Source organism: Pseudophryne corroboree, chromosome 1, assembly GCF_028390025.1.
Source record: "Pseudophryne corroboree isolate aPseCor3 chromosome 1, aPseCor3.hap2, whole genome shotgun sequence".
NCBI lineage: Eukaryota > Metazoa > Chordata > Amphibia > Anura > Myobatrachidae > Pseudophryne > Pseudophryne corroboree.
In genome coordinates, this window is record NC_086444.1 from 831,540,828 (window position 1) to 831,565,484 (window position 24,657).

Sequence of the window (24,657 nt, forward strand, 5' to 3'; positions counted from 1 at the left end):
TAATAAGCGCTGCCCATAGCGCAGAAGGAAGACGTGGTAACAATTGTATTTTAACCTATAGCAGCATGGCCATGTCTAACAGCAATTGCTTTATATAACAAACTCTGCTAAAAACGGTCTCAAACTCTACATGTATACTAATGCTTTTCTGCTTAGCAAGTAAGATACCACAATGATTGTGACGTAACAAAGCTAATACTTAACACCCTTTGGATACAGACTTTTAAAGCACTACAATTATACTAGATACAGGATATTCTATTGCAATAGCCTGTTAATTTGCAAACATCTGGTATTTATGTTTCATGCTGATACAGAAACTCTATTTTGTGCTGCAACAAGCTTATTAACATCTAATATTGAGCAAATGTTTTGATATAGATACAAAATAGCTTTTTTTCTGTAGAGGTATAACCATCTGTATAATGAGTATGTGTTGCCCTCTGTATATTTGGAGAAAGTGTGCAGATGTATAAAGCAGTATATTGAGACTGAAAATAGTTAGAGATTATTAATATATATTTTTTTATGAAAGCTAGCTATTACGGTTTACAACCAGATATATATATTTTTATGTCTAAATGTAAAAATAAAACGAAAACTTTTTAAAATATAGTTTGTCAGCGCTTTCTAAACTTTTTTTTCTTAGTGTTCTTTATTTTGAAGGACAGAGTAGTCCCTTTGGTACAAGAGAGCGGCAGGCAAACTATTATTAATCACTGAGCATTTTAATTGGCGCCAGGAGGTACCTAGTACCTTATTGTTGTTTTTGTGTTCTTCACAAAAGTGATGGTGGAAATTATGCTCCAATTCAGGATTCAGGACGTGAACATTGTCCCCTACCTGGACGATCTGTTGATAAAGGCAAGATAAAGGAACAACTGCTGGACAGCATCTGCCGCACAACATCCCTGTTATCACACCATGGTTGGTTTCTAAACTTCCAAAAATCGCATCTCGAGCTTACCCAGCGTCTCCAGTTCCTCGGGATGATCTTGGACACGGTGGCTCAGAAGGTCTTCCTTCCTGCGGACAAGGCAAGGGCGCTTCAGGAGTTAGTTTGATCGGTTCTGCAGCCAAAGCGCATCTCAGTAAATCTTTGCACCCACCTGTTGGGAAAGATGGTGGCCTCCTTCAAGGACATTTAATTTGGCAGATTCCATGCGAGGACATTCCAACTGTATCTCCTGAAGAAATGATTGGGTTCGCATTTTTAGATGCACCAGGTGATACGTCTCTCACCGCAGGCCAGGATCTCTCCACTGTGGTGGTTTCAGCCCTCCAACCTCTTGGAGGATCGGAGCTTTGGGATCCATGTTTGGTTTCTCTTGACCATGGACGCGAGCCTTCGAGGTTGGGGAGCTGTCACCCAAGGGGCACAGTTCCAGGGCAGGTAGTCAAGCCACGGAGCTGTTCTTCCAATAAACATACTGGAACTCAGGGCGATCTACAATGCTCTGCTACAGGCGTCTCACCTGCTTTAAGGTCAAGCCATTCGGGTTCACTCAGACAGCGCCACGGCTGTGGCGTATGTCAATCGGCAGGGAGGGACAAAGAGCAGGACCTGCATGCGGGAGGTATCCAAGATACTCCTCTGGGTAGAAAAGAATGCAAGGGCAGTATCGGCCATATTCATTTTCGGGAGTGGACAACTGAGAGGCGGACTTCCTAAGTCATCACGACCTACACCAAGGAGAGTGGAGTCTCGATCCATGGGTATTTTGACTGATAACAGATCAGTGGGGCTGTCCGCAGATCGATCTGATGACCTCTCGACTCAACAACAAGCTTCGGTGCTATTGTTCCAGGACAAGGGACCCTCTGGCAGCGGCAGTGGATGCGCTGACAATGCTGTGGGTTTACCGGCTGGTGTACCTGTTTCCTCCGATTCCGTTGCTCCCCAGGGTTCTAAAAAGAATCAGAAGTGAGGGAGCTCAGGCAATTCTCAAATGGCCTCAAAGAGTTTGGTAAGCAGATCTTCTGCCCATGGCAGTACAAGACCCCTGGCCACTGCCGCTGCGGGAGGATCTTCTTCAGCAAGGACAGTTCGTCTACCCGGACTTACGGCGGCTTCGTTTAATGGCATGGCAGTTGAGTGGAACCTTCTAGCTGAGAAAGCAATTCCGGATAAGGTTATTGCAACCATTATAGGCCAGAAAAGTTGTCACGTCAAAGCATTACCACCATATCTGGAAACGATACGTCTCCTGGTGTGAGGGCCGAAGGTATTCGGCTGCGGATTTCAACCTGGGGCGTTTTTTGCGTTTCGATGAACTGCAGGGAGAAAATGGCACTGGTGAGTGCTGGATCCGCTCTGAGGAGAAGTCCCGCCCCCTGTAATGGAGCGTCTTCCCGCACTAATTGTATTATACTGGCCTGAGGCATTTTGTCACTAACAGCGGGATTAGCCCCTGTTAGTAGTGCTGACCAGTGTATGGTGATTGCGCTGGCCCAGGACGCCCCTCACTGCGCCATACACAGTGTGCCGCTGAGCCTTCTGGAGCGCAGCCTGTCAGAGCTGCGCTCCCACCCGTGTGCCGCCATTCGCTAAACAATCATACATCAAAATCCTCATTTCAACCCAGTCTTTCAACCCCCGGTGCCTCTTTGCCACTGTTAACTCCCTCCTCTGCCCACTACCACCTCCTCTCTTCCTCATTGTCTGCGCTTGACTTTGCCACTTATTTCACATCCAAGATTGACTCCATACGTCAGGACATTGCATCTCACCAGACCAGCAACCAGCCACCACCCATCCCTTGCCACCCCTCCCCTTCCCTCTTACCATCTCTGATATCTTTCTCCCATGTATCTGGCGAGGAAGTCATGGCCCTCATCCGTTCCTCCCCCCACACACACACAACCTCCCCACTTGACCCTATCCCCTCCCACCTCCTCCGCTACCTCTCTCCTTCTGCCTGTTCCCATCTTGCCCACCTTCTCAATCTCTCCCTCTCATCAGGCACTGTCCCCTCTGCCTTCAAGCATGCTCTCGTCTTCCCTATTCTTAAAAACCTACCCTTGATCCAAACACTCTCTCCAACTATCGACCCATCTCTCTCCTCCCTTTTGCCTCCAAACTTCTTGAGTGTATTGTCTATAATCGCCTCACTACCTTTCTTTCCTCTCACTCACTGCTTGACCCATTCCAGTCTGGTTTCCGTTCTCCACTGAAACTGCCCTCACAAAAGTCTGCAATGACCTCCATGCAGCCAAATCTAAGGGCCACTACTCTCTGCTTATTCTTCTTGACCTCTCTGCTGCTTTTGACACTGTGGACCACCCTCTCCTTCTGCAAATCCTTCACTCTCTTAGTCTGCATGATACTGCCCTCTCCTGGCTGTCCTCCTACCTCTCTGATCGTTCCTTCTCTCTCTCCTCTCATGATACTACCCCCCCCCCCACTTCCACTAACTGTTGGTGTCCCCCAAGGCTCTATTCTTGGTCCTCTCCTTTTCTCTCTCTCTATACGTCCTCTTTTGGTGAACTCATTAGTTCTTTTAACTTCCAATACCACCTCTATGCTTATGACACTCAAATCTACCTCTCCTCCCCTGATCTCTCCTCCGCTCTCCTCACTCTTACCTCCATCTGTCTTTCTGCTATCTCTTCCTGGATGTCCCAGCGCTTTCTTAAACTCAACATGTCTAAGACTATAAGACAGAGCTGATCATCTTCCCACCCTCCCGCACAACCTCGCCTCCCACAATCTTATTATCCATTGATGGCATGACTATCTCCTCTAGCCCCCAAGTACGCAAACCTGTCATTTTCATCTCAAAAACATTTCCAGGATCAGACCTTTTCTCACCCAGGATGCCACTAAGATCATTATTCACTCACTGATTATTTCCAGACTGTACTACTGTAATCTCCTCCTAACTGGCCTCCCTGACAATTACCTCTCTCCACTCCACTCTATCCTCAATGCTGCTGCCCGGCTCATCTTCCTCACCAAACGCACTACGTCCAACTCCCCTCTCCTACAAGCCCTTCACTGGCTTTCCTTCCCTTTCAGAATCCAATTTAAACTTCTCACACTCACTTACAAAGCACTCACCCACTCCTCTCCCATTTACATCTCTGACCTTATCTCCCTTTACTCTCCCACCCGTCCACTTCGCTCTGCTAATGCACGCCAACTCTCCGGTCTTCTGATTACTTCCTCCCACTCTTATCTCCAAGATTTTTCACGTGCTCCTCCCTTTTTCTGGAATTCTTTACCGCTTCCCCTCAGACTCTCCACCTCTCTAAAAAACTTCAAATGGGCCCTTAAGACCCACTTCTTTACCAAACCCAGCCAAATCTCATCCTAACCCTCTGTTCCACGCTCTCTATGTACCCCTTTCTGTGTCACCTCTGTCTGTCTACCACTCCTCTTTAGAATGTAAGCTCTCACGAGTAGGGCCCTCATGTGCTTATCCTTTTCTTACTTTAATAATCCTCAATTGCCCAAATCCCGCAGTTTATCTCTGTCGTTTACTGGTGTAGTTATGCTTAGTTACCCTGTACTTGTCCTATATTGTCTTCAACTGTAAGTCACTGTTTTCCTGTTTTGATTATGTGCACATGTACTCTGTAATTGGGCGCTGTGGAACCCTTGTGGCGCCATATAAATAAAGGAGGATGATAATAATAATAATTCCCGCCAGCGACCCGCTCTCCGGGAGCTGGCGAAGTACTCACCACTCTTCTTTCTTCTGGCTCTCTTAGGGGGTGGCGGCCGTGCTGCGGGAGTGAGCGGTCGCCTCGTGGGCTTGCGATCAGCACCTGCAGGAGCTCAGTGTCCTGTCAGCGGAGATAGAGAACCATTAACTTCTAGAGTTGGTTCCTACTCCCCCCCTAAGTCCCATGAAGCAGGGAGGCTGTTGCCAGCAGCCTGCCTGTACCTAACTAAACTCAGAAAATATAAAAACTCCTAAGAGCTACCCTAGCTGGGACCGGCTCCTCTGGGCACATTTTCTAAACTGAGTCTGGTAGGAGGGGCATAGAGGGAGGAGCCAGCCCACACTAATAAACTCTTAAAGTGCCCATGGCTCCCAAGGGACCCGTCTATACCCCATGGTACTAAAATGGACCTCAGCATCCCCTAGGACGTAAGAGAAAATTAATTTTTAATAAGGAAGGTTATCACTCCATTTTGCAATGCCATGCCATATCCTGTGGACAGCGCTTGATTGGAGCCAATTTCCTCCTGCAACAGGACAATGACCCAAAGCACACCTCAAAATTATGCAAGAACCATTTAAGTAAGAAGCAGGCAGCTGGTATTCTGTCTGTAGTGGAGTGGACAGCGCAGTCACCAGATCTCAAGCCCATTGAGCTGTTGTGGGAGCAGCTTGACCGTATGGTACGCAATAAGTGCCCATCAAGCCAATCCAACTTGTGGGAGGTGCTTCAGGAAGCACGTGGTGAAATTTCTTCAGATTACCTCAACAAATTAACAGCTAGAATGCCAAAGGTCTGCAATGCCGTAATTGCTGCAACGTGAGTATTCTTTGACAAAAGCAAAGTTTGAAGGACAAAATTATTATTTCAAATAAAAATCAATATTTCTAACCTTGCCAATGTCTTGACTATATGTTCTTTTCATTTTGCAACTCATTTGATAAATAAAAGTGAGTTTCCATGAAAAACACAAAATTGTCTGGGTGACCCCAAACTTTTGAATGGCAGTGTATACCAACCAAGCAAGCGCATGACACATGACGTACTTCACGGGCTATGTGCTGCCGATGTCAAATGTAATAGGTGCTCATAATAATGTGACTTGACCGTGTGTGTGTCTTTCTTTCTTTCTCTCTCTCTCTCTCTCTCTCTCTCTCTCTCTATATATATATATATATATATATATAGAAGATGGAAGGCGGCACTCAGGAGACTTACTTGAAAAGTAGAAAACGTGCTTTTAATGGGTGACGTTTCGGGAGACGCACTCCCTTCTTCAAGACACAGCAATACAAATAAACACAGTGATAAACAAAACTTAAATACCTTACCAGTCCCTGGCTCCGTTCCTTCCGTCACGGCCAGCGGCGTCCCGAGCTCCGGAGCCCGCACTTCCGGTTTCGGCAGTCTCCGCCCCTTCCGGGTGACGTGACTCCGTTGCCGGTCGACGCGGCCGTTGGGAGGGACCACACAAGCAAGGGATCTATGCCGTCATGGCAACGAGTTGCCATGACAACAAACTAATACAAAAAATACATATATGAATTAAGCAGTGTGAATTCAGACCACTTACGTGGAAATAAACAATACAAAGATATTAAAACCGTGCTTCTAAGTGCCCAAACGGCCCACAGTATGATACACCGTAAGTGTTATAAAAACATCAAGTGTACATAAAACAGTATAGGATCTACAATAAATCCTATCGGAAAATACATTCTAACTATCTTTAGTGAAATGAAAAACTTTACAAGCACTTACAGCTATGTTTTATCCAATCTAATATTAATGACCTATTCTGTCGGTCTGCCATTAATTAAACTACATGAACTTCAGCCTCAAAAGTCAACCAGCCTATTGAGGGGGGCTATGGGTGCAAGGGTCCCTGTGTTTGTTTCTATCTGACCCTTCATACTAAAACTAGTGGTTTGATTTAACTACCCTGTCGACTATATACAGGATAATCCTTCCCCTAAGATTACAGGGATGTGTCCTGTATAGACCCGATTCACCATTAATCCTCACAAAAAGCAATTGAGGCTCAGGTATTCATTCAGGCCGCGAGGGTGAATCGTGTCTAATTTGTGGATCCACCTTGCCTCCAGTTGCAACAATTTTTTTGCTCGGTTGCCACCTCGGATGGACTCTGGAACCTGGTCCACTATTTTGTAGCAGACAGAGGCTAGGCTGTGGCGCATCTGCGCAAAATGACGGGCCACTGGCTGTTCGCTACTCCCTGATACCAGGGCCGCCCTGATCGCTGACCTGTGTTGGGCCATCCTCTCTTTAAAAAGACACTGGGTTTTACCCACATAGTAAAGACTGCAGGGGCAGATTAACACATAAACTACATGTGTCGAGCTGCATGTCACTGCTTTGGGGATCTTCAATTTCTTCCCTGTATGTGGGTGTGAGATCGAGTCCCCAGTTAGCATATAGCTGCATGTGGTGCAGCCCAAACATTTGAAGCACCCTGCTTTACGTGTTAAAAAATGAGTGGTGGGTCGTGTTCTTGTAAACCCCGTTACATCATTCTTTACTACTAGGTCTTTAATGTTGGAACTGCGAGTGTAGCAAGGCATTATTTGGCTGTTCTTAAGACTTACTAAATTAGGATCTGAAGTAATCATCGGCCATAATTGCTTAATTTTCTTATTGGTCCTTCTGCTGGAGGTGTTGTACTGGTTTACCCAGGCCATTTTAGGAGCAGAAGGAACTGGGACTTTGACCCGTAGCAATTCCTGTCTACTCAGGGACAAAGCCCTGGCACGAGCATTCTTCAGAAGCTTAAGTGGGTAACCCCTCTGTATGAATTTGTTCGTCATGATTTCTAGCTGTATCTCTAGCTCCTCAGGGTCGCTGGTAATTCTGCACACCCTGAGGAATTGAGAATACGGTAAACCCTGAATTAAAGCTGGGGGGTGGAAACTGTCGAATCTAAGGAGTGTATTGCGATCCGTGGGCTTGGAATATAATGTGGTGTGTAACTCACCATCTCGTATCTGGATTTTAGTGTCCAAGAAACAGATTTCTGACCTGTGTGTAGACACAGTGAACTTGATCGGACTGGAGGAGTTGTTATGTTCCTCTATGAGTGTGACCAAGGCTCCCTCATCTCCAGTCCAAAACAACAACAGGTCATCTATATACCGAGTATATAGAAAAATAGCCTTAGCTGTCACGCTATTCTCAAAAAAAGTTTGTCTCTCCACCTCCCACATGTATGAATTGGCTAGCGATGGGGCCACCGCCGACCCCATCGCACAGCCGGTCTTCTGTAGAAAAAACCTGCCATTAAACAGAAAATAATTATGGCTAAGGGTGTATTCTAGTAACCTGACGAACAAATCAACATCGGGACCCGTGTATTTAGGGTTATTGGTAATAAGATGCCTTACAGCTGTTAACCCAGCCTGGTGGGGAATACAGGTATATAGACTGGCCACATCTAGTGTGGCCAGTACCATGTCGGCTGGGATGGACCCTAGCTGTGCAAACTGTCTCAATAGTGCACTGGTGTCTTTCAGGTGTGTGGGTGTGGCTTGGATGCAGGGTTGCAGGAAAAAATCTAAATATCTGGCGATCGGCTCACATAGTGAGCCCCTCGCAGAGATAATGGGGCGTCCCGGCGGATGCTGCGCATCCTTATGGAGCTTGGGGATCGAATAGAAAATAGGGACGACAGGGTGTGGGCTCAATAGTTTGATATACAAATCATGCGAAATCACGCCCTCTTCTTTAGCCTGCAGTAAAATCTGATCTAGTGCAGTTTTAAACTGTGCAGTAGGGTCACCATCTAGTAGGGCATAAGTGTGACTGTCTGCCAACAGTCGGTCACATTCTGCTATATAGTCCTCAGTGTCTAATATCACAATGGCGCCCCCTTTATCAGCGCCCCTGATGATAATGTCCTGTCTGGCGCTTAAATCTCGAAGGGCTTCATGTTCTTCCTTGGACATGTTTCTATATATGTGTGGAGGGGGGTCATCCTGCAGGTGCTCTACCAATCTTGTGAAGGTTTTAATAGTCGCATTTTGCGAAACTGGGTCAAACTGTGACCCCGAAGTGAGTCCTTTGATCAGAGGAGTCGATATTCCTTGTTGTCTATGGTCCACATGCTTGCCAAAATGCTCTTTGAGTTTCAGGCTTCTATTGAATTTGAAGGTCTCAACCTTCCATTGAAAGTCATCTGGTGTCTTTGTCGGTACATATGACAGTCCCCTACTGAGGACAGCTGTTTCTGCCGTCGTTAGTGTTGCCCGCGATAAATTGAAAATTAAGTCCGACGTGACCTGGGTGGTCTTCCTCCCCGCCTTCCGCCTCGATTGGCCACCCCGTCTGGTGGGTTTCTTCTTTTGCCCGAGGCCAGTGCCCGGGTGACTGCCCCTAAAGGGACTCCTTGGGCAGACATCACTGAATCAGACACCGCTGTATCATCCGTTTCGCTCGCAGAAGTGCTGACTTGTGGTCTCTGTGTCCTCCGTCTGTAGCTCCTCTCCGGCTTGCCTCTAGATGCCGCCCCCGTGGCTTTAGCTAACCAGGTGTATACCCGATGTTGCTCGTAATCGGCTTGTACTTTGAGCAATTTGGTTTTTTTGTATTTGAGCAGCTCAAGCCTATACGTTTCTACCTGGTTTTTCAACTTGTCCAACCAATTCATTGTTTTATCATCAGAGAGGCTCTGGAGGTGTTGTTCCTCAAATGTGCGAAGTTTCTCCCTGGTAAGGTTGACCTCTCGGGTAGATTCCTCTATTACCAGGAGCATGAGGTCCATGGCACACTTATTGAGGACAGAGATCCACCGTCTGCAGAAGCTCGGATTATAACGCCCAATGGTGGGAGTGTTTTGTACCCGAAATCCCCTCGGGATCTGCTTGCTTCTATAATAATCTGAGAGAGTTCGTCCGTGATACATAAAGTCCACTTCTCTCTTGCGTAATTTGAATAATTCGCGGAACAATTCCTCATTGGAAGACACCAGGTTCTCTTCAAAGGCAGGCTCTTTCACTAGAATATTTTCTGCCTCTAGGTCAGAGAAGCTTAGCACGTCATAATTATCGCACTGTAATAAATAAGCCTGGGCATCACCAGGTTCCCCTTCAGGCGTAGTCATGTTATGGCTGAACGGGTGTATTCCTTCCGTGTTCTTATAGACCAGGGGTGTTTGCGACCACCTGTCGCCAATGGACTGCTGTATGTGCTTTTAATTGCACACTAAAGTGCAGTGTGCTTGGTGCCTGTGTGCAGTGCTCAAGTGTGAATTGATGAGCCAGTGTCCAGATAAATGATTCAAGTGAATCTTATGGAGGGTGCCCCGACCTGGTGGGACTGGGGAAAAGCAGCCCCAAGTCCCCCATACAAATAGCACTGTCCTTGGTCTGGCACTCCTCTCCCCCACAGGGTATTGGCTCCGGTGCCCTCCTTAAGCAAACACGCTCGGTATATAGAAGATGGAAGGCGGCACTCAGGAGACTTACTTGAAAAGTAGAAAACGTGCTTTTAATGGGTGACGTTTCGGGAGACGCACTCCCTTCTTCAAGACACAGCAATACAAATAAACACAGTGATAAACAAAACTTAAATACCTTACCAGTCCCTGGCTCCGTTCCTTCCGTCGCGGCCAGCGGCGTCCCGAGCTCCAGAGCCCGCACTTCCGGTTTCGGCAGTCTCCGCCCCTTCCGGGTGACGTGACTCCGTTGCCGGTCGACGCGGCCGTTGGGAGGGACCACACAAGCAAGGGATCTATGCCGTCATGGCAACGAGTTGCCATGACAACAAACTAATACAAAAAATACATATATGAATTAAGCAGTGTGAATTCAGACCACTTACGTGGAAATAAACAATACAAAGATATTAAAACCGTGCTTCTAAGTGCCCAAACGGCCCACAGTATGATACACCGTAAGTGTTATAAAAACATCAAGTGTACATAAAACAGTATAGGATCTACAATAAATCCTATCGGAAAATACATTCTAACTATCTTTAGTGAAATGAAAAACTTTACAAGCACTTACAGCTATGTTTTATCCAATCTAATATTAATGACCTATTCTGTCGGTCTGCCATTAATTAAACTACATGAACTTCAGCCTCAAAAGTCAACCAGCCTATTGAGGGGGGCTATGGGTGCAAGGGTCCCTGTGTTTGTTTCTATCTGACCCTTCATACTAAAACTAGTGGTTTGATTTAACTACCCTGTCGACTATATACAGGATAATCCTTCCCCTAAGATTACAGGGATGCGTCCTGTATAGACCCGATTCACCATTAATCCTCACAAAAAGCAATTGAGGCTCAGGTATTCATTCAGGCCGCGAGGGTGAATCGTGTCTAATTTGTGGATCCACCTTGCCTCCAGTTGCAACAATTTTTTTGCTCGGTTGCCACCTCGGATGGACTCTGGAACCTGGTCCACTATTTTGTAGCGGACAGAGGCTAGGCTGTGGCGCATCAAGCCCACGGATCGCAATACACTCCTTAGATTCGACAGTTTCCACCCCCCAGCTTTAATTCAGGGTTTACCGTATTCTCAATTCCTCAGGGTGTGCAGAATTACCAGCGACCCTGAGGAGCTAGAGATACAGCTAGAAATCATGACGAACAAATTCATACAGAGGGGTTACCCACTTAAGCTTCTGAAGAATGCTCGTGCCAGGGCTTTGTCCCTGAGTAGACAGGAATTGCTACGGGTCAAAGTCCCAGTTCCTTCTGCTCCTAAAATGGCCTGGGTAAACCAGTACAACACCTCCAGCAGAAGGACCAATAAGAAAATTAAGCAATTATGGCCGATGATTACTTCAGATCCTAATTTAGTAAGTCTTAAGAACAGCCAAATAATGCCTTGCTACACTCGCAGTTCCAACATTAAAGACCTAGTAGTAAAGAATGATGTAACGGGGTTTACAAGAACACGACCCACCACTCATTTTTTAACACGTAAAGCAGGGTGCTTCAAATGTTTGGGCTGCACCACATGCAGCTATATGCTAACTGGGGACTCGATCTCACACCCACATACAGGGAAGAAATTGAAGATCCCCAAAGCAGTGACATGCAGCTCGACACATGTAGTTTATGTGTTAATCTGCCCCTGCAGTCTTTACCATGTGGGTAAAACCCAGTGTCTTTTTAAAGAGAGGATGGCCCAACACAGGTCAGCGATCAGGGCGGCCCTGGTATCAGGGAGTAGCGAACAGCCAGTGGCCCGTCATTTTGCGCAGATGCGCCACAGCCTAGCCTCTGTCCGCTACAAAATAGTGGACCAGGTTCCAGAGTCCATCCGAGGTGGCAACCGAGCAAAAAAATTGTTGCAACTGGAGGCAAGGTGGATCCACAAATTAGACACGATTCACCCTCGCGGCCTGAATGAATACCTGAGCCTCAATTGCTTTTTGTGAGGATTAATGGTGAATCGGGTCTATACAGGACGCATCCCTGTAATCTTAGGGGAAGGATTATCCTGTATATAGTAGAGATGAGCGGATTCGGTTCCTCGGAATCCGAACCCGCCCGAACTTCATGTTTTTTTTCACGGGTCCGAGCGACTCGGATCTTCCCGCCTTGCTCGGTTAACCCGAGCGCGCCCGAACGTCATCATGACGCTGTCAGATTCTCGCGAGACTCGGATTCTATATAAGGAGCCGCGCGTCGCCGCCATTTTCACACGTGCATTGAGATTGATAGGGAGAGGACGTGGCTGGCGTCCTCTCCATTTAGATTAGAAGAGAGAGAGTGAGATTGATTTGAGACAGAGACACTTGATTTACTGGAGCTTAGGAGTACTGTAGAGAGTGCAGAGTTTAGTAGTGACTGACCACAGTGACCACCAGACAGTGCAGTTTTATTTAATATAATCCGTTCTCTGCCTGAAAAAAACGATACACAGTGACTCAGTCACATACCATATCTGTGTGCACTGCTCAGCCCAGTGTGCTGCATCATCTATGTATATATCTGACTGTGCTCACACAGCTTATAATTGTGGGGGAGACTGGGGAGCAGTGCCAGTTATAGGTTATAGCAGGAGCCAGGAGTACATATTATTAAAATTAAACAGTGCACACTTTTGCTGCAGGAGTGCCACTGCCAGTGTGACTGACCATTGACCTGACCACACTGACCACCAGTATAGTTAGTAGTATACTATATTGTGATTGCCTGAAAAAGTTAAACACTCGTCGTGTGACTTGTGTGGTGTTTTTTTTTTTTATTCTATAAAAAACTCATTCTGCTGACAGACAGTGTCCAGCAGGTCCGTCATTATATAATATATACCTGTCCGGCTGCAGTAGTGATATATATATATTTTTTATATCATTATTTATCATCCAGTCGCAGCAGACACAGTACGGTAGTTCACGGCTGTAGCTACCTCTGTGTCGGCACTCGGCAGTCCATCCATAATTGTATACCACCTACCCGTGGTTTTTTTTTCTTTCTTCTTTATACATACATACTACATCTCTTTATCAACCAGTCTATATTAGCAGCAGACACAGTACAGTACGGTAGTCCACGGCTGTAGCTACCTCTGTGTCGGCACTCGGCAGTCCGTCCATAATTGTATACCACCTACCCGTGGTTTTTTTTTCTTTCTTCTTTATACATACATACTACATCTCTTTATCAACCAGTCTATATTAGCAGCAGACACAGTACAGTAGTCCACGGCTGTAGCTACCTCTGTGTCGGCACTCGGCAGTCCATCCATAATTGTATACCACCTACCCGTGGTTTTTTTTTCTTTCTTCTTTATACATACATACTACATCTCTTTATCAACCAGTCTATATTAGCAGCAGACACAGTACAGTAGTCCACGGCTGTAGCTACCTCTGTGTCGGCACTCGGCAGTCCATCCATAATTGTATACCACCTACCCGTGGTTTTTTTTTCTTTCTTCTTTATACATACATACTACATCTCTTTATCAACCAGTCTATATTAGCAGCAGACACAGTACAGTAGTCCACGGCTGTAGCTACTTCTGTGTCGGCACTCGGCAGTCCATCCATAATTGTATACTAGTATCCATCCATCTCCATTGTTTACCTGAGGTGCCTTTTAGTTGTGCCTATTAAAATATGGAGAACAAAAATGTTGAGGTTCCAAAATTAGGGAAAGATCAAGATCCACTTCCACCTCGTGCTGAAGCTGCTGCCACTAGTCATGGCCGAGACGATGAAATGCCAGCAACGTCGTCTGCCAAGGCCGATGCCCAATGTCATAGTACAGAGCATGTCAAATCCAAAACACCAAATATCAGTAAAAAAAGGACTCCAAAACCTAAAATAAAATTGTCGGAGGAGAAGCGTAAACTTGCCAATATGCCATTTACCACACGGAGTGGCAAGGAACGGCTGAGGCCCTGGCCTATGTTCATGGCTAGTGGTTCAGCTTCACATGAGGATGGAAGCACTCAGCCTCTCGCTAGAAAAATGAAAAGACTCAAGCTGGCAAAAGCAGTAGCACCGCAAAGAACTGTGCGTTCTTCGAAATCCCAAATCCACAAGGAGAGTCCGACTCCAATTGTGTCGGTTGCAATGCCTGACCTTCCCAACACTGGACGTGAAGAGCATGCGCCTTCCACCATTTGCACGCCCCCTGCAAGTGATGGAAGGAGCACCCGCAGTCCAGTTCCTGATAGTCAGATTGAAGATGTCAGTGTTGAAGTACACCAGGATGAGGAGGATATGGGTGTTGCTGGCGCTGGGGAGGAAATTGACCAGGAGGATTCTGATGGTGAGGTGGTTTGTTTAAGTCAGGCACCCGGGGAGACACCTGTTGTCCGTGGGAGGAATATGGCCGTTGACATGCCTGGTGAAAATACCAAAAAAATCAGCTCTTCGGTGTGGAAGTATTTCACCAGAAATGCGGACAACAGGTGTCAAGCCGTGTGTTCCCTTTGTCAAGCTGTAATAAGTAGGGGTAAGGACGTTAACCACCTCGGAACATCCTCCCTTATACGTCACCTGCAGCGCATTCATAATAAGTCAGTGACAAGTTCAAAAACTTGGGCCGACAGCGGAAGCAGTCCACTGACCAGTAAATCCCTTCCTCTTGTAACCAAGCTCACGCAAACCACCCCACCAACTCCCTCAGTGTCAATTTCCTCCTTCCCCAGGAATGCCAATAGTCCTGCAGGCCATGTCACTGGCAATTCTGATGATTCCTCTCCTGCCTGGGATTCCTCCGATGCATCCTTGCGTGTAACGCCTACTGCTGCTGGCGCTGCTGTTGTTGCTGCTGGGAGTCGATGGTCATCCCAGAGGGGAAGTCGTAAGACCACTTGTACTACTTCCACCAAGCAATTGACTGTCCAACAGTCCTTTGCGAGGAAGATGAAATATCACAGCAGTCATCCTACTGCAAAGCGGATAACTGAGGCCTTGACATCCTGGGTGGTGAGAAACGTGGTTCCGGTATCCATCATTACTGCAGAGCCAACTAGAGACTTGTTGGAGGTACTGTGTCCCCGGTACCAAATACCATCTAGGTTCCATTTCTCTAGGCAGGCGATACCGAAAATGTACATAGACCTCAGAAAAAGAGTCACCAGTGTCCTAAAAAATGCAGCTGTACCCAATGTCCACTTAACCACGGACATGTGGACAAGTGGAGCAGGGCAGGGTCAGGACTATATGACTGTGACAGCCCACTGGGTAGATGTATGGACTCCCGCCGCAACAACAGCAGCGGCGGCACCAGTAGCAGCATCTCGCAAACGCCAACTCTTTCCTAGGCAGGCTACGCTTTGTATCACCGGTTTCCAGAATACGCACACAGCTGAAAACCTCTTACGGCAACTGAGGAAGATCATCGCGGAATGGCTTACCCCAATTGGACTCTCCTGTGGATTTGTGGCATCGGACAACGCCAGCAATATTGTGTGTGCATTAAATCTGGGCAAATTCCAGCACGTCCCATGTTTTGCACATACCTTGAATTTGGTGGTGCAGAATTTTTTTAAAAACGACAGGGGCGTGCAAGAGATGCTGTCGGTGGCCAGAAGAATTGCGGGACACTTTCGGCGTACAGGCACCACGTACAGAAAACTGGAGCACCACCAAAAACTACTGAACCTGCCCTGCCATCATCTGAAGCAAGAAGTGGTAACGAGGTGGAATTCAACCCTCTATATGCTTCAGAGGTTGGAGGAGCAGCAAAAGGCCATTCAAGCCTATACAATTGAGCACGATATAGGAGGTGGAATGCACCTGTCTCAAGCGCAGTGGAGAATGATTTCAACGTTGTGCAAGGTTCTGATGCCCTTTGAACTTGCCACACGTGAAGTCAGTTCAGACACTGCCAGCCTGAGTCAGGTCATTTCCCTCATCAGGCTTTTGCAGAAGAAGCTGGAGACATTGAAGGAGGAGCTAACACGGAGCGATTCCGCTAGGCATGTGGGACTTGTGGATGGAGCCCTTAATTCGCTTAACAAGGATTCACGGGTGGTCAATCTGTTGAAATCAGAGCACTACATTTTGGCCACCGTGCTCGATCCTAGATTTAAAGCCTACCTTGGATCTCTCTTTCCGGCAGACACAAGTCTGCTGGGGTTGAAAGACCTGCTGGTGAGAAAATTGTCAAGTCAAGCGGAACGCGACCTGTCAACAACATCTCCTCCTTCACATTCTCCCGCAACTGGGGGTGCGAGGAAAAGGCTCAGAATTCCGAGCCCACCCGCTGGCGGTGATGCAGGGCAGTCTGGAGCGACTGCTGATGCTGACATCTGGTCCGGACTGAAGGACCTGACAACGATTACGGACATGTCGTCTACTGTCACTGCATATGATTCTCTCACCATTGAAAGAATGGTGGAGGATTATATGAGTGACCGCATCCAAGTAGGCACGTCACACAGTCCGTACTTATACTGGCAGGAAAAAGAGGAAATTTGGAGGCCCTTGCACAAACTGGCTTTATTCTACCTAAGTTGCCCTCCCACAAGTGTGTACTCCGAAAGAGTGTTTAGTGCCGCCGCTCACCTTGTCAGCAATCGGCGTACGAGGTTACATCCAGAAAATGTGGAGAAGATGATGTTCATTAAAATGAATTATAATCAATTCCTCCGTGGAGACATTCACCAGCAGCAATTGCCTCCACAAAGTACACAGGGTGCTGAGATGGTGGATTCCAGTGGGGACGAATTGATAATCTGTGAGGAGGGGGATGTACACGGTGATATATCGGAGGATGATGATGAGGTGGACATCTTGCCTCTGTAGAGCCAGTTTGTGCAAGGAGAGATTAATTGCTTCTTTTTGGGGGGGGGTCCAAACCAACCCGTCATATCAGTCACAGTCGTGTGGCAGACCCTGTCACTGAAATGATGGGTTGGTTAAAGTGTGCATGTCCTGTTTATACAACATAAGGGTGGGTGGGAGGGCCCAAGGACAATTCCATCTTGCACCTCTTTTTTCTTTTCTTTTTCTTTGCGACATGTGCTGTTTGGGGAGGGTTTTTTGGAAGGGCCATCCTGCGTGACACTGCAGTGCCACTCCTAGATGGGCCCGGTGTTTGTGTCGGCCACTAGGGTCGCTTATCTTACTCACACAGTCAGCTACCTCATTGCGCCTCTTTTTTTCTTTGCGTCATGTGCTGTTTGGGGAGGGTTTTTTGGAAGGGCCATCCTGCGTGACACTGCAGTGCCACTCCTAGATGGGCCTGGTGTTTGTGTCGGCCACTAGGGTCGCTTATCTTACTCACACAGTCAGCTACCTCATTGCGCCTCTTTTTTTCTTTGCGTCATGTGCTGTTTGGGGAGTGTTTTTTGGAAGGGCCATCCTGCGTGACACTGCAGTGCCACTCCTAGATGGGCCCGGTGTTTGTGTCGGCCACTAGGGTCGCTTATCTTACTCACACAGCGACCTCGGTGCAAATTTTAGGACTAAAAATAATATTGTGAGGTGTGAGGTATTCAGAATAGACTGAAAATGAGTGTAAATTATGGTTTTTGAGGTTAATAATACTTTGGGATCAAAATGACCCCCAAATTCTATGATTTAAGCTGTTTTTTAGGGTTTTTTGAAAAAAAACACCCGAATCCAAAACACACCCGAATCCGACAAAAAAAATTTGGTGAGGTTTTGCCAAAACGCGGTCGAACCCAAAACACGGCCGCGGAACCGAACCCAAAACCAAAACACAAAACCCGAAAAATTTCCCGCGCTCATCTCTAGTATATAGTCGACAGGGTAGTTAAATCAAACCACTAGTTTTAGTATGAAGGGTCAGATAGAAACAAACACAGGGACCCTTGCACCCATAGCCCCCCTCAATAGGCTGGTTGACTTTTGAGGCTGAAGTTCATGTAGTTTAATTAATGGCAGACCGACAGAATAGGTCATTAATATTAGATTGGATAAAACATAGCTGTAAGTGCTTGTAAAGTTTTTCATTTCACTAAAGATAGTTAGAATGTATTTTCCGATAGGATTTATTGTAGATCCTATACTGTTTTATGTACACTTGGTGTTTTTATAACACTTACGGTGTATCATACTGTGGGCCGTTTGGGCACTTAGAAGCACGGTTTTAATATCTTTGTATTGTTTATTTCCACGTAAGTGGTCTGAATTCACACTGCTTAATTCATATATGTATGTTTTGTATTAGTTTGTTGTCATGGCAACTCGTTGCCATGACGGCATAGATCCCTTGCTGGTGTGGTCCCTCCCAACGGCCGCGTCGACCGGCAACGGAGTCACGTCACCCGGAAGGGGCGGAGACTGCCGAAACCGGAAGTGCGGGCTCCGGAGCTCGGGACGCCGCTGGCCGTGACGGAAGGAACGGAGCCAGGGACTGGTAAGGTATTTAAGTTTTGTTTATCACTGTGTTTATTTGTATTGCTGTGTCTTGAAGAAGGGAGTGCGTCTCCCGAAACGTCACCCATTAAAAGCACGTTTTCTACTTTTCAAGTAAGTCTCCTGAGTGCCGCCTTCCATCTTCTATATACCGAGCGTGTTTGCTTAAGGAGGACACCGGAGCCAATACCCTGTGGGGGAGAGGAGTGCCAGACCAAGGACAGTGCTATATATATATATATATATATATATATATATATATATGTATATGTAGCATTGATGTTAAATCAACGTGGTCACAATTGTTATAGCATGTCATATTGGTATCATTCTACCTAGAGAAGGAAAATGAAAATCGATAATTTACATATAAGTGAATTGGAGTGTGCCCTTGTGTTCTCTCATATATATATTTATTTTTTATTTTATTTTTTCTGTGCATCCGGAAAATATTCACAGCTCTTTACTTTTTCCACATTTTGTTATGTTACACCTTTATTCCAAAATGGAATAAATTAATTTCTTCCCTCCAAATTCTACACACAATACCGCATAATGACCACGTGAAAAAAGTTTTTTTTGAGTTTTTTGCAAATGTATTAAAAATAAAATAATAAAATCACATGTACATAAGTATTCACAGCCTTTGCCATGAAGCTCAAAATTGAGCTCAGGTGCATCCTGTTTCCACTGATCATCCTTGAGATGTTCCTACAGCTTAATTGGAGTCCACCTGTGGTAAATTCAGTTGATTGGACATGATTTGGAAAGGCACACACTTGTCTATATAAACCAAACATGAAGTCAAAGGAATTGTCTGTAGACATATGAGACAGGATTGTCTCGATGCACAAATCTGGAGAAGGGTACAGAAAAATATCTGCGGCATTGAAGTCACAATGAGCACAGTGGCCTCCATCATCCATAAATAGAAGAAGTTTGGAACCACCAGGACTCTTCCTAGAGCTGACCAGTTGTCTAAACTGAGCAATCGGGGGAGAAGGGCCCTAGTCAGGCAGGTAACAAAGAACCCGAAGGTCACTCTGTCAGAGCTACAGCATTCCTCTGTGGAGAGAGGAGAACCTTCCAGAAGGACAACCATCTCTGCAGCAACCCACCAGTCAGGCCTGTATGGTAGAGTGGCCAGACGGAAGTCACTCCTTAGTAAAAAGCACATGGCAGCCAGCCTGGAGTTTGCCAAAATGCACATGAAGGACTCTCAGACCATAAGAAACAAAAATTCTCTGACGAGACAAAGATTCAACTCTTTGGCGTGAATGCCAGTTGTCATGTTTGGAGGAAACCAGGCACCGCTCATCACCAGGCCAATACTATCCCTACAGTGAAGCATGGTGGTGGCAGCAGCATGCTGTGGGGATGTTTTTCAGCAGCAGGAACTGGGAGACTAGTCAGGATAGAGGGAAAGATGAATGCAGCAATGTACAGAGACATCCTGGATAAAAACCTGCTCCAGAGCGCTCTTGAGCTCAGACTGGGGCGACGGTTCATCTTTCAGCAGGACAACGACCCTAAGCACACAGCCAAGTTATCAAAGGAGTGTCTTCAGGACAACTCTGTGAATGTCCTTAAGTGGCCCAGGTACAGCCCAGACTTGAATCCAATAGAATATCTCTGGAGATATCTGAAAATGGCTGTGCACCAACGTTTCCCGTCCAACCAGATGGAGCTTGAGCGGTGCTGCAAAGAGGAATGAGCGAAACTGCCCAAAGATAGGTGTGCCAAGCTTGTGGCATCATATTCATAAAGACTTGAGGCTGTAATTGCTGCCAAAGGTGCATCAACAAAGTATTGAGCAAAGGCTGTGAATACTTATATACATTTGATTTCTTAGTTTTTTATTTTTAATAAATTAGCAAAAATCTCAAAACGACTTTATTCACATTGTCATTAATGGGGTATTGTGTGATGAATTTTGAGGGGGGAAAATGAATTTATTCCAGCTTGAAATACGGCTGTAATATATCAAAATGTGGAAAAAGTGAAGCGCTGTGAATATTTTCTGGATGCAGTGTGTGTGTGTGTGTGTGTGTGTGTGTGTGTGTGTGTGTGTGTGTGTGTGTGTGTGTGTGTGTATATATATATATATATATATATATATAGAGAGAGAGAGAGACAGAGACAAAGAGATGTGTGTGTGTGTATATATATATATATATATATATATATATATATATATTATACAGTATATGCACTAAATGTTGCCTTAAGTCACAAAGAACGCTGAAAGTGCTACTGCTGGAAGTCTTTTGGCCGTGTGTGTATGTTCGTTTCTTTTATTTATTTATTTTTATACACTACCTCTCATTATGTGCTGGGAACATTTATTAAAGATATATAAAGATGTATAACAAAGAATGTACTAAAACATTGCTGAATAAGCTGTAATAGTAGAATCATCTTAAGCCTTGTACATGTCAATTTATTAAGCTGAATATATCCTGATACGGGTAATGCCTTCCAGTTAAATAAATCAGTGCTTGTGATGCCAGTAAATACAGTAGCATCACAGTATAAACTACATACCATTCAAAGAAAGATCTGCACCCAGCATAAAATTAGATATTCAAATTTAAAAAATATATATTTTTTTTTAGATGAGGATATTAATACATCTTCAATAGAGCTTCACAGGGTAGTTTATCTGCTTTTTGTTTCATTCAAAGTCTAATAAAATGAAACACAATAAAAATGGTTTAAATATGTTTATGCTGCTTTCAGATCGCAAATGCCGGATCCTACCCGGTAAGAGAAACGTGTCCTTACCGGGTGGGATCCGGCATTTGCTCTCCTCTGCTGGCTTTCCGACCCGGCAATATACCGGGTCGGTTGCCATAGCAGCGGGGGGCGCAGCAGCAGCAGGGGCAGGGGTGGAGGCGGCGCTGGGAGATGAGCTCATCTCCTGCGTCGCCTCTCCCTATGCTGTGAATGGGAGCCGTGTCGCATCGGAACGGCTCCCATTCACACTGCCCCTCACCCGGTATTCAACCCGGTAATAACCCTTCTTTTTAACCGGGTTGAATTACCGGGTCAGGCGACCCGCTAATTCGGGAAAGGCGCTTTCACATCGCACACTGACCCGTTTCGACACGGCAATATACCATGTCAATACCGGGTTATTTGTGCGATGTGAAAGGGGTATTAGTTACAAGTATCTTTTTGATAAGGAAATTGCAGTATAGGATTAGTTAAACTGGGCATACGTACGCTATACAATTATATCACGGAATTTGGTTTAACTACAGTTTTTGTTCGCTTTCCAGTGTTTGGGAACAAATAGTCGATTGTTATTTGTTCTCGTGCATTACCAGATTTTCATTAAATTTAGCCAGATTGGTCAGATGATCTGACAGATTACTGTATAGTGGTTATAGCTTTAGTGATTGTGTGCTTTTTGATATAACTTTAAATTATATTTTGAACTCGTTTCAGGGCTCATTTCCTTTGAGGAGTTTCAACACACTTGGAAACTACTAAGCTCCCACCTAAATATAGAAGTGAGTGACGAGGCCATCTGTAACATGGCTAGAAGCATCGACTTTAATAAAGATGGCAACATAGACATCAATGAGTTCCTGGAAGCCTTCCGATTAGTTGACAGACCCCATATTGAAGACAAAGAATTGGATATGTAATGTCAGTTTTTCAACATTGGGAGCAGATAAAGGCTCATACACAGATGGACATAGTTATACAGACTATTCTTTCATTCTAAATTAGGTCAACTCAGTGGCACTTCTGCAGGGTGTTTCCAGTTATGAATCCTCTGCGACTGGTTCCAAGATTTTCAGCATTGTATGTAATCAGGAATTCAACACCGCATGGATCCCTTTTGAAAGATGGTATAACAGCCTAATATCATGTGTCCGCATATTTGTGCTTCAGCTTAATATGTAAATATACAAACTACACCATGTACACAAATACTGTATATTAATATAGGCTATACATACATATATGAATAGAAAAAGGAGTATTCTTCCATTTGTTGGATAGAGATGCATTTTTGACAGCGAATCAGGATTCTGAATCACACAAGAACATGAATATGTACAGAATCATCTTCAAATTGAACAATCTCATATTATGAAAAACAACTATCTTTGACAAGAAAGAAAGAAAGAAAGAAACCTAGTGACTGAAGGACAAACTCTCACACAAAAAGGTTTTTTAAACTTAAATATAATGTCCACATATCCAGTACTAGAAAAAAAAGTAATTTGTATTCATAATTGTTTTGTATTTTTAATGTGCTTTATTGCATTTGATGAACAAATGTAGCCTTGCTCTGCTAATTTCTCAAAGAAATCGTGTTTTGTTTTGTTTTTGAGGCAACAAAATTCAATCTGACCAATGCAGCCAATACACCGAAACTAGATTGTATTATGAAATCCTCTCCATAATAGCAGTTTTTTTGGGGTTCTCCCTCAAGTCTGTTGTATTCAACAGAACCCCAGCACTACCAGTCAGCTGCTGCATTGGTTCTCTCTGGTTCTGGACAGAATCAGGCTGAAATGAGGTAAAATCCAAATTCTAGCAAATTTCACCTGTATGATAAGAGGTGTCCTAAAGAAACATTTTGTTCAACTTCTGTTATTTAACAATTATTGGTCACAAAGGCTGATTACACATGTACGTACATCTATCTGCTTAACAGAGAAAATTGAAATCATTGGAAAGAGCATAATATGCCTATGGTCTGTGATCTCCATGTGTTTTTTGTATTATTCATGTTTTTGGATGTATTTTTGATTGTTGCACCGTCTAGTGGTTCTATTTAGCTAGTCTTTTTCCTAGTAGTAGATTACCCTATTCACATACAATGGTTTTCTATCATTACCTTGATAAAGTAGATGTTCCGTCCCACTGAACTATTAACTGGGTGTACGCAAGTCATCTAAAAAGTAGTTCTCATTCACCAATATGACATACTGTAGTCTATTCATATATTGGTACTGCAAGCGCCTGGATACATTATCTTCTAATTAGCTTTCCCCTGTTTATGAGCATCAGTGCTTCCTGGATGGCTAATTAGTAATGGTTTGCGCTCCATCGTACAACGCTGAGGTTCTGCACCACAGTGTATTGGGAGTGGTTAAAGTTAGTTTTGCTGATTCACTGGGACCAGTTTACTAAGATGGGAGTTCTATTTACGATGGGATGTTGCCCATAGCGACCAGATTATACTTCTCATGTATCTAGCGCTATCTAGAAGATAATACCTGGAATCTGATTGGTTGCTATGTGTAATATCCTATCTTAAATAGAACTCCCCTCTTAGTAAATTGACCCCACTGAGTTTTATGCAGGGTCCGGAAGTGACGCTGAGTGTAACACATTAGGTTTGTTTGGCGTGGTTTGAAGCAGCACAGTACAAATACGGTGACCCAGGTAAATTTATTATATAATTCACTTTGACTTGGATAGGCTATGTATCAGATTGCTGGAATATCAACATGGGCCTCAACAATAGTACATGAGGACCAGCAGTCTGATATGAATTCTACAGTTAGGTTCATATATCTATTTGGACACTGACACAATTTTTGTAATTTGGTTTACCAAAACATATGTAAGTTACAGTTATATAATGAACATGGGGGGTAATTCCAAGTTGATCGCAGCAGGAAATTTTTTAACAGTTGGGCAAAACCATGTGCACTGCAGGGGGGGTAGATATAACATTTGCAGAGAGAGATAGATTTGGGTGGGTTATTTTATTTCTGTGCAGGGTAAATACTGCCTGCTTTATTTTTACACTGCAATTTAGATTGCAGATTGAACTCACCACACCCAAATCTATCTCTCTCTGCACATGTTATATCTGCCTCCCCTGCAGTGCACATGGTTTTGCCCAACTGCTAACAAAGTTCCTGCTGCGATCAACTCAGAATTACCCCCATGGTTTTAAAGTGCAGACTCTGCTTCAATTTGGGGGTATTCATATCCAAAATGGAGGAAGGGTTTAGGAATTACAGCTGTTTAATACATAACCCCCTCTTTTTCAAGGGACCAAATGTAATTGGACAGTTGTCTCAAAAGCTGTTTCATGGACAGGTATGTGCTATTCCTTTATTATTTCTTCATCAATTAAGCAGACAAAAGGTTTGGCGTTGATTCCAAGTGTGTCATTTGCACTTGGAAGCTGCTGCTGTGAACC

The 24,657-nt window shown here is 44.9% G+C and overlaps 1 protein-coding gene across 1 annotated transcript in view; it reads left to right on the top strand.

Annotated features, from left to right (window-relative positions):
- PPEF2 (protein phosphatase with EF-hand domain 2) overlaps positions 1-22,773 on the top strand; it is a 207,418-nt gene extending 184,645 nt beyond the window's left edge. Inside the window, exon 18 of the mRNA XM_063955926.1 lies at positions 21,930-22,773. Coding sequence (XP_063811996.1) covers positions 21,930-22,132 — 203 coding nt within the window. The 3' untranslated portion in view covers positions 22,133-22,773. The remainder of the gene's footprint in view (positions 1-21,929) is intronic.
- The last annotated feature ends 1,884 nt before the right edge of the window (positions 22,774-24,657 follow it).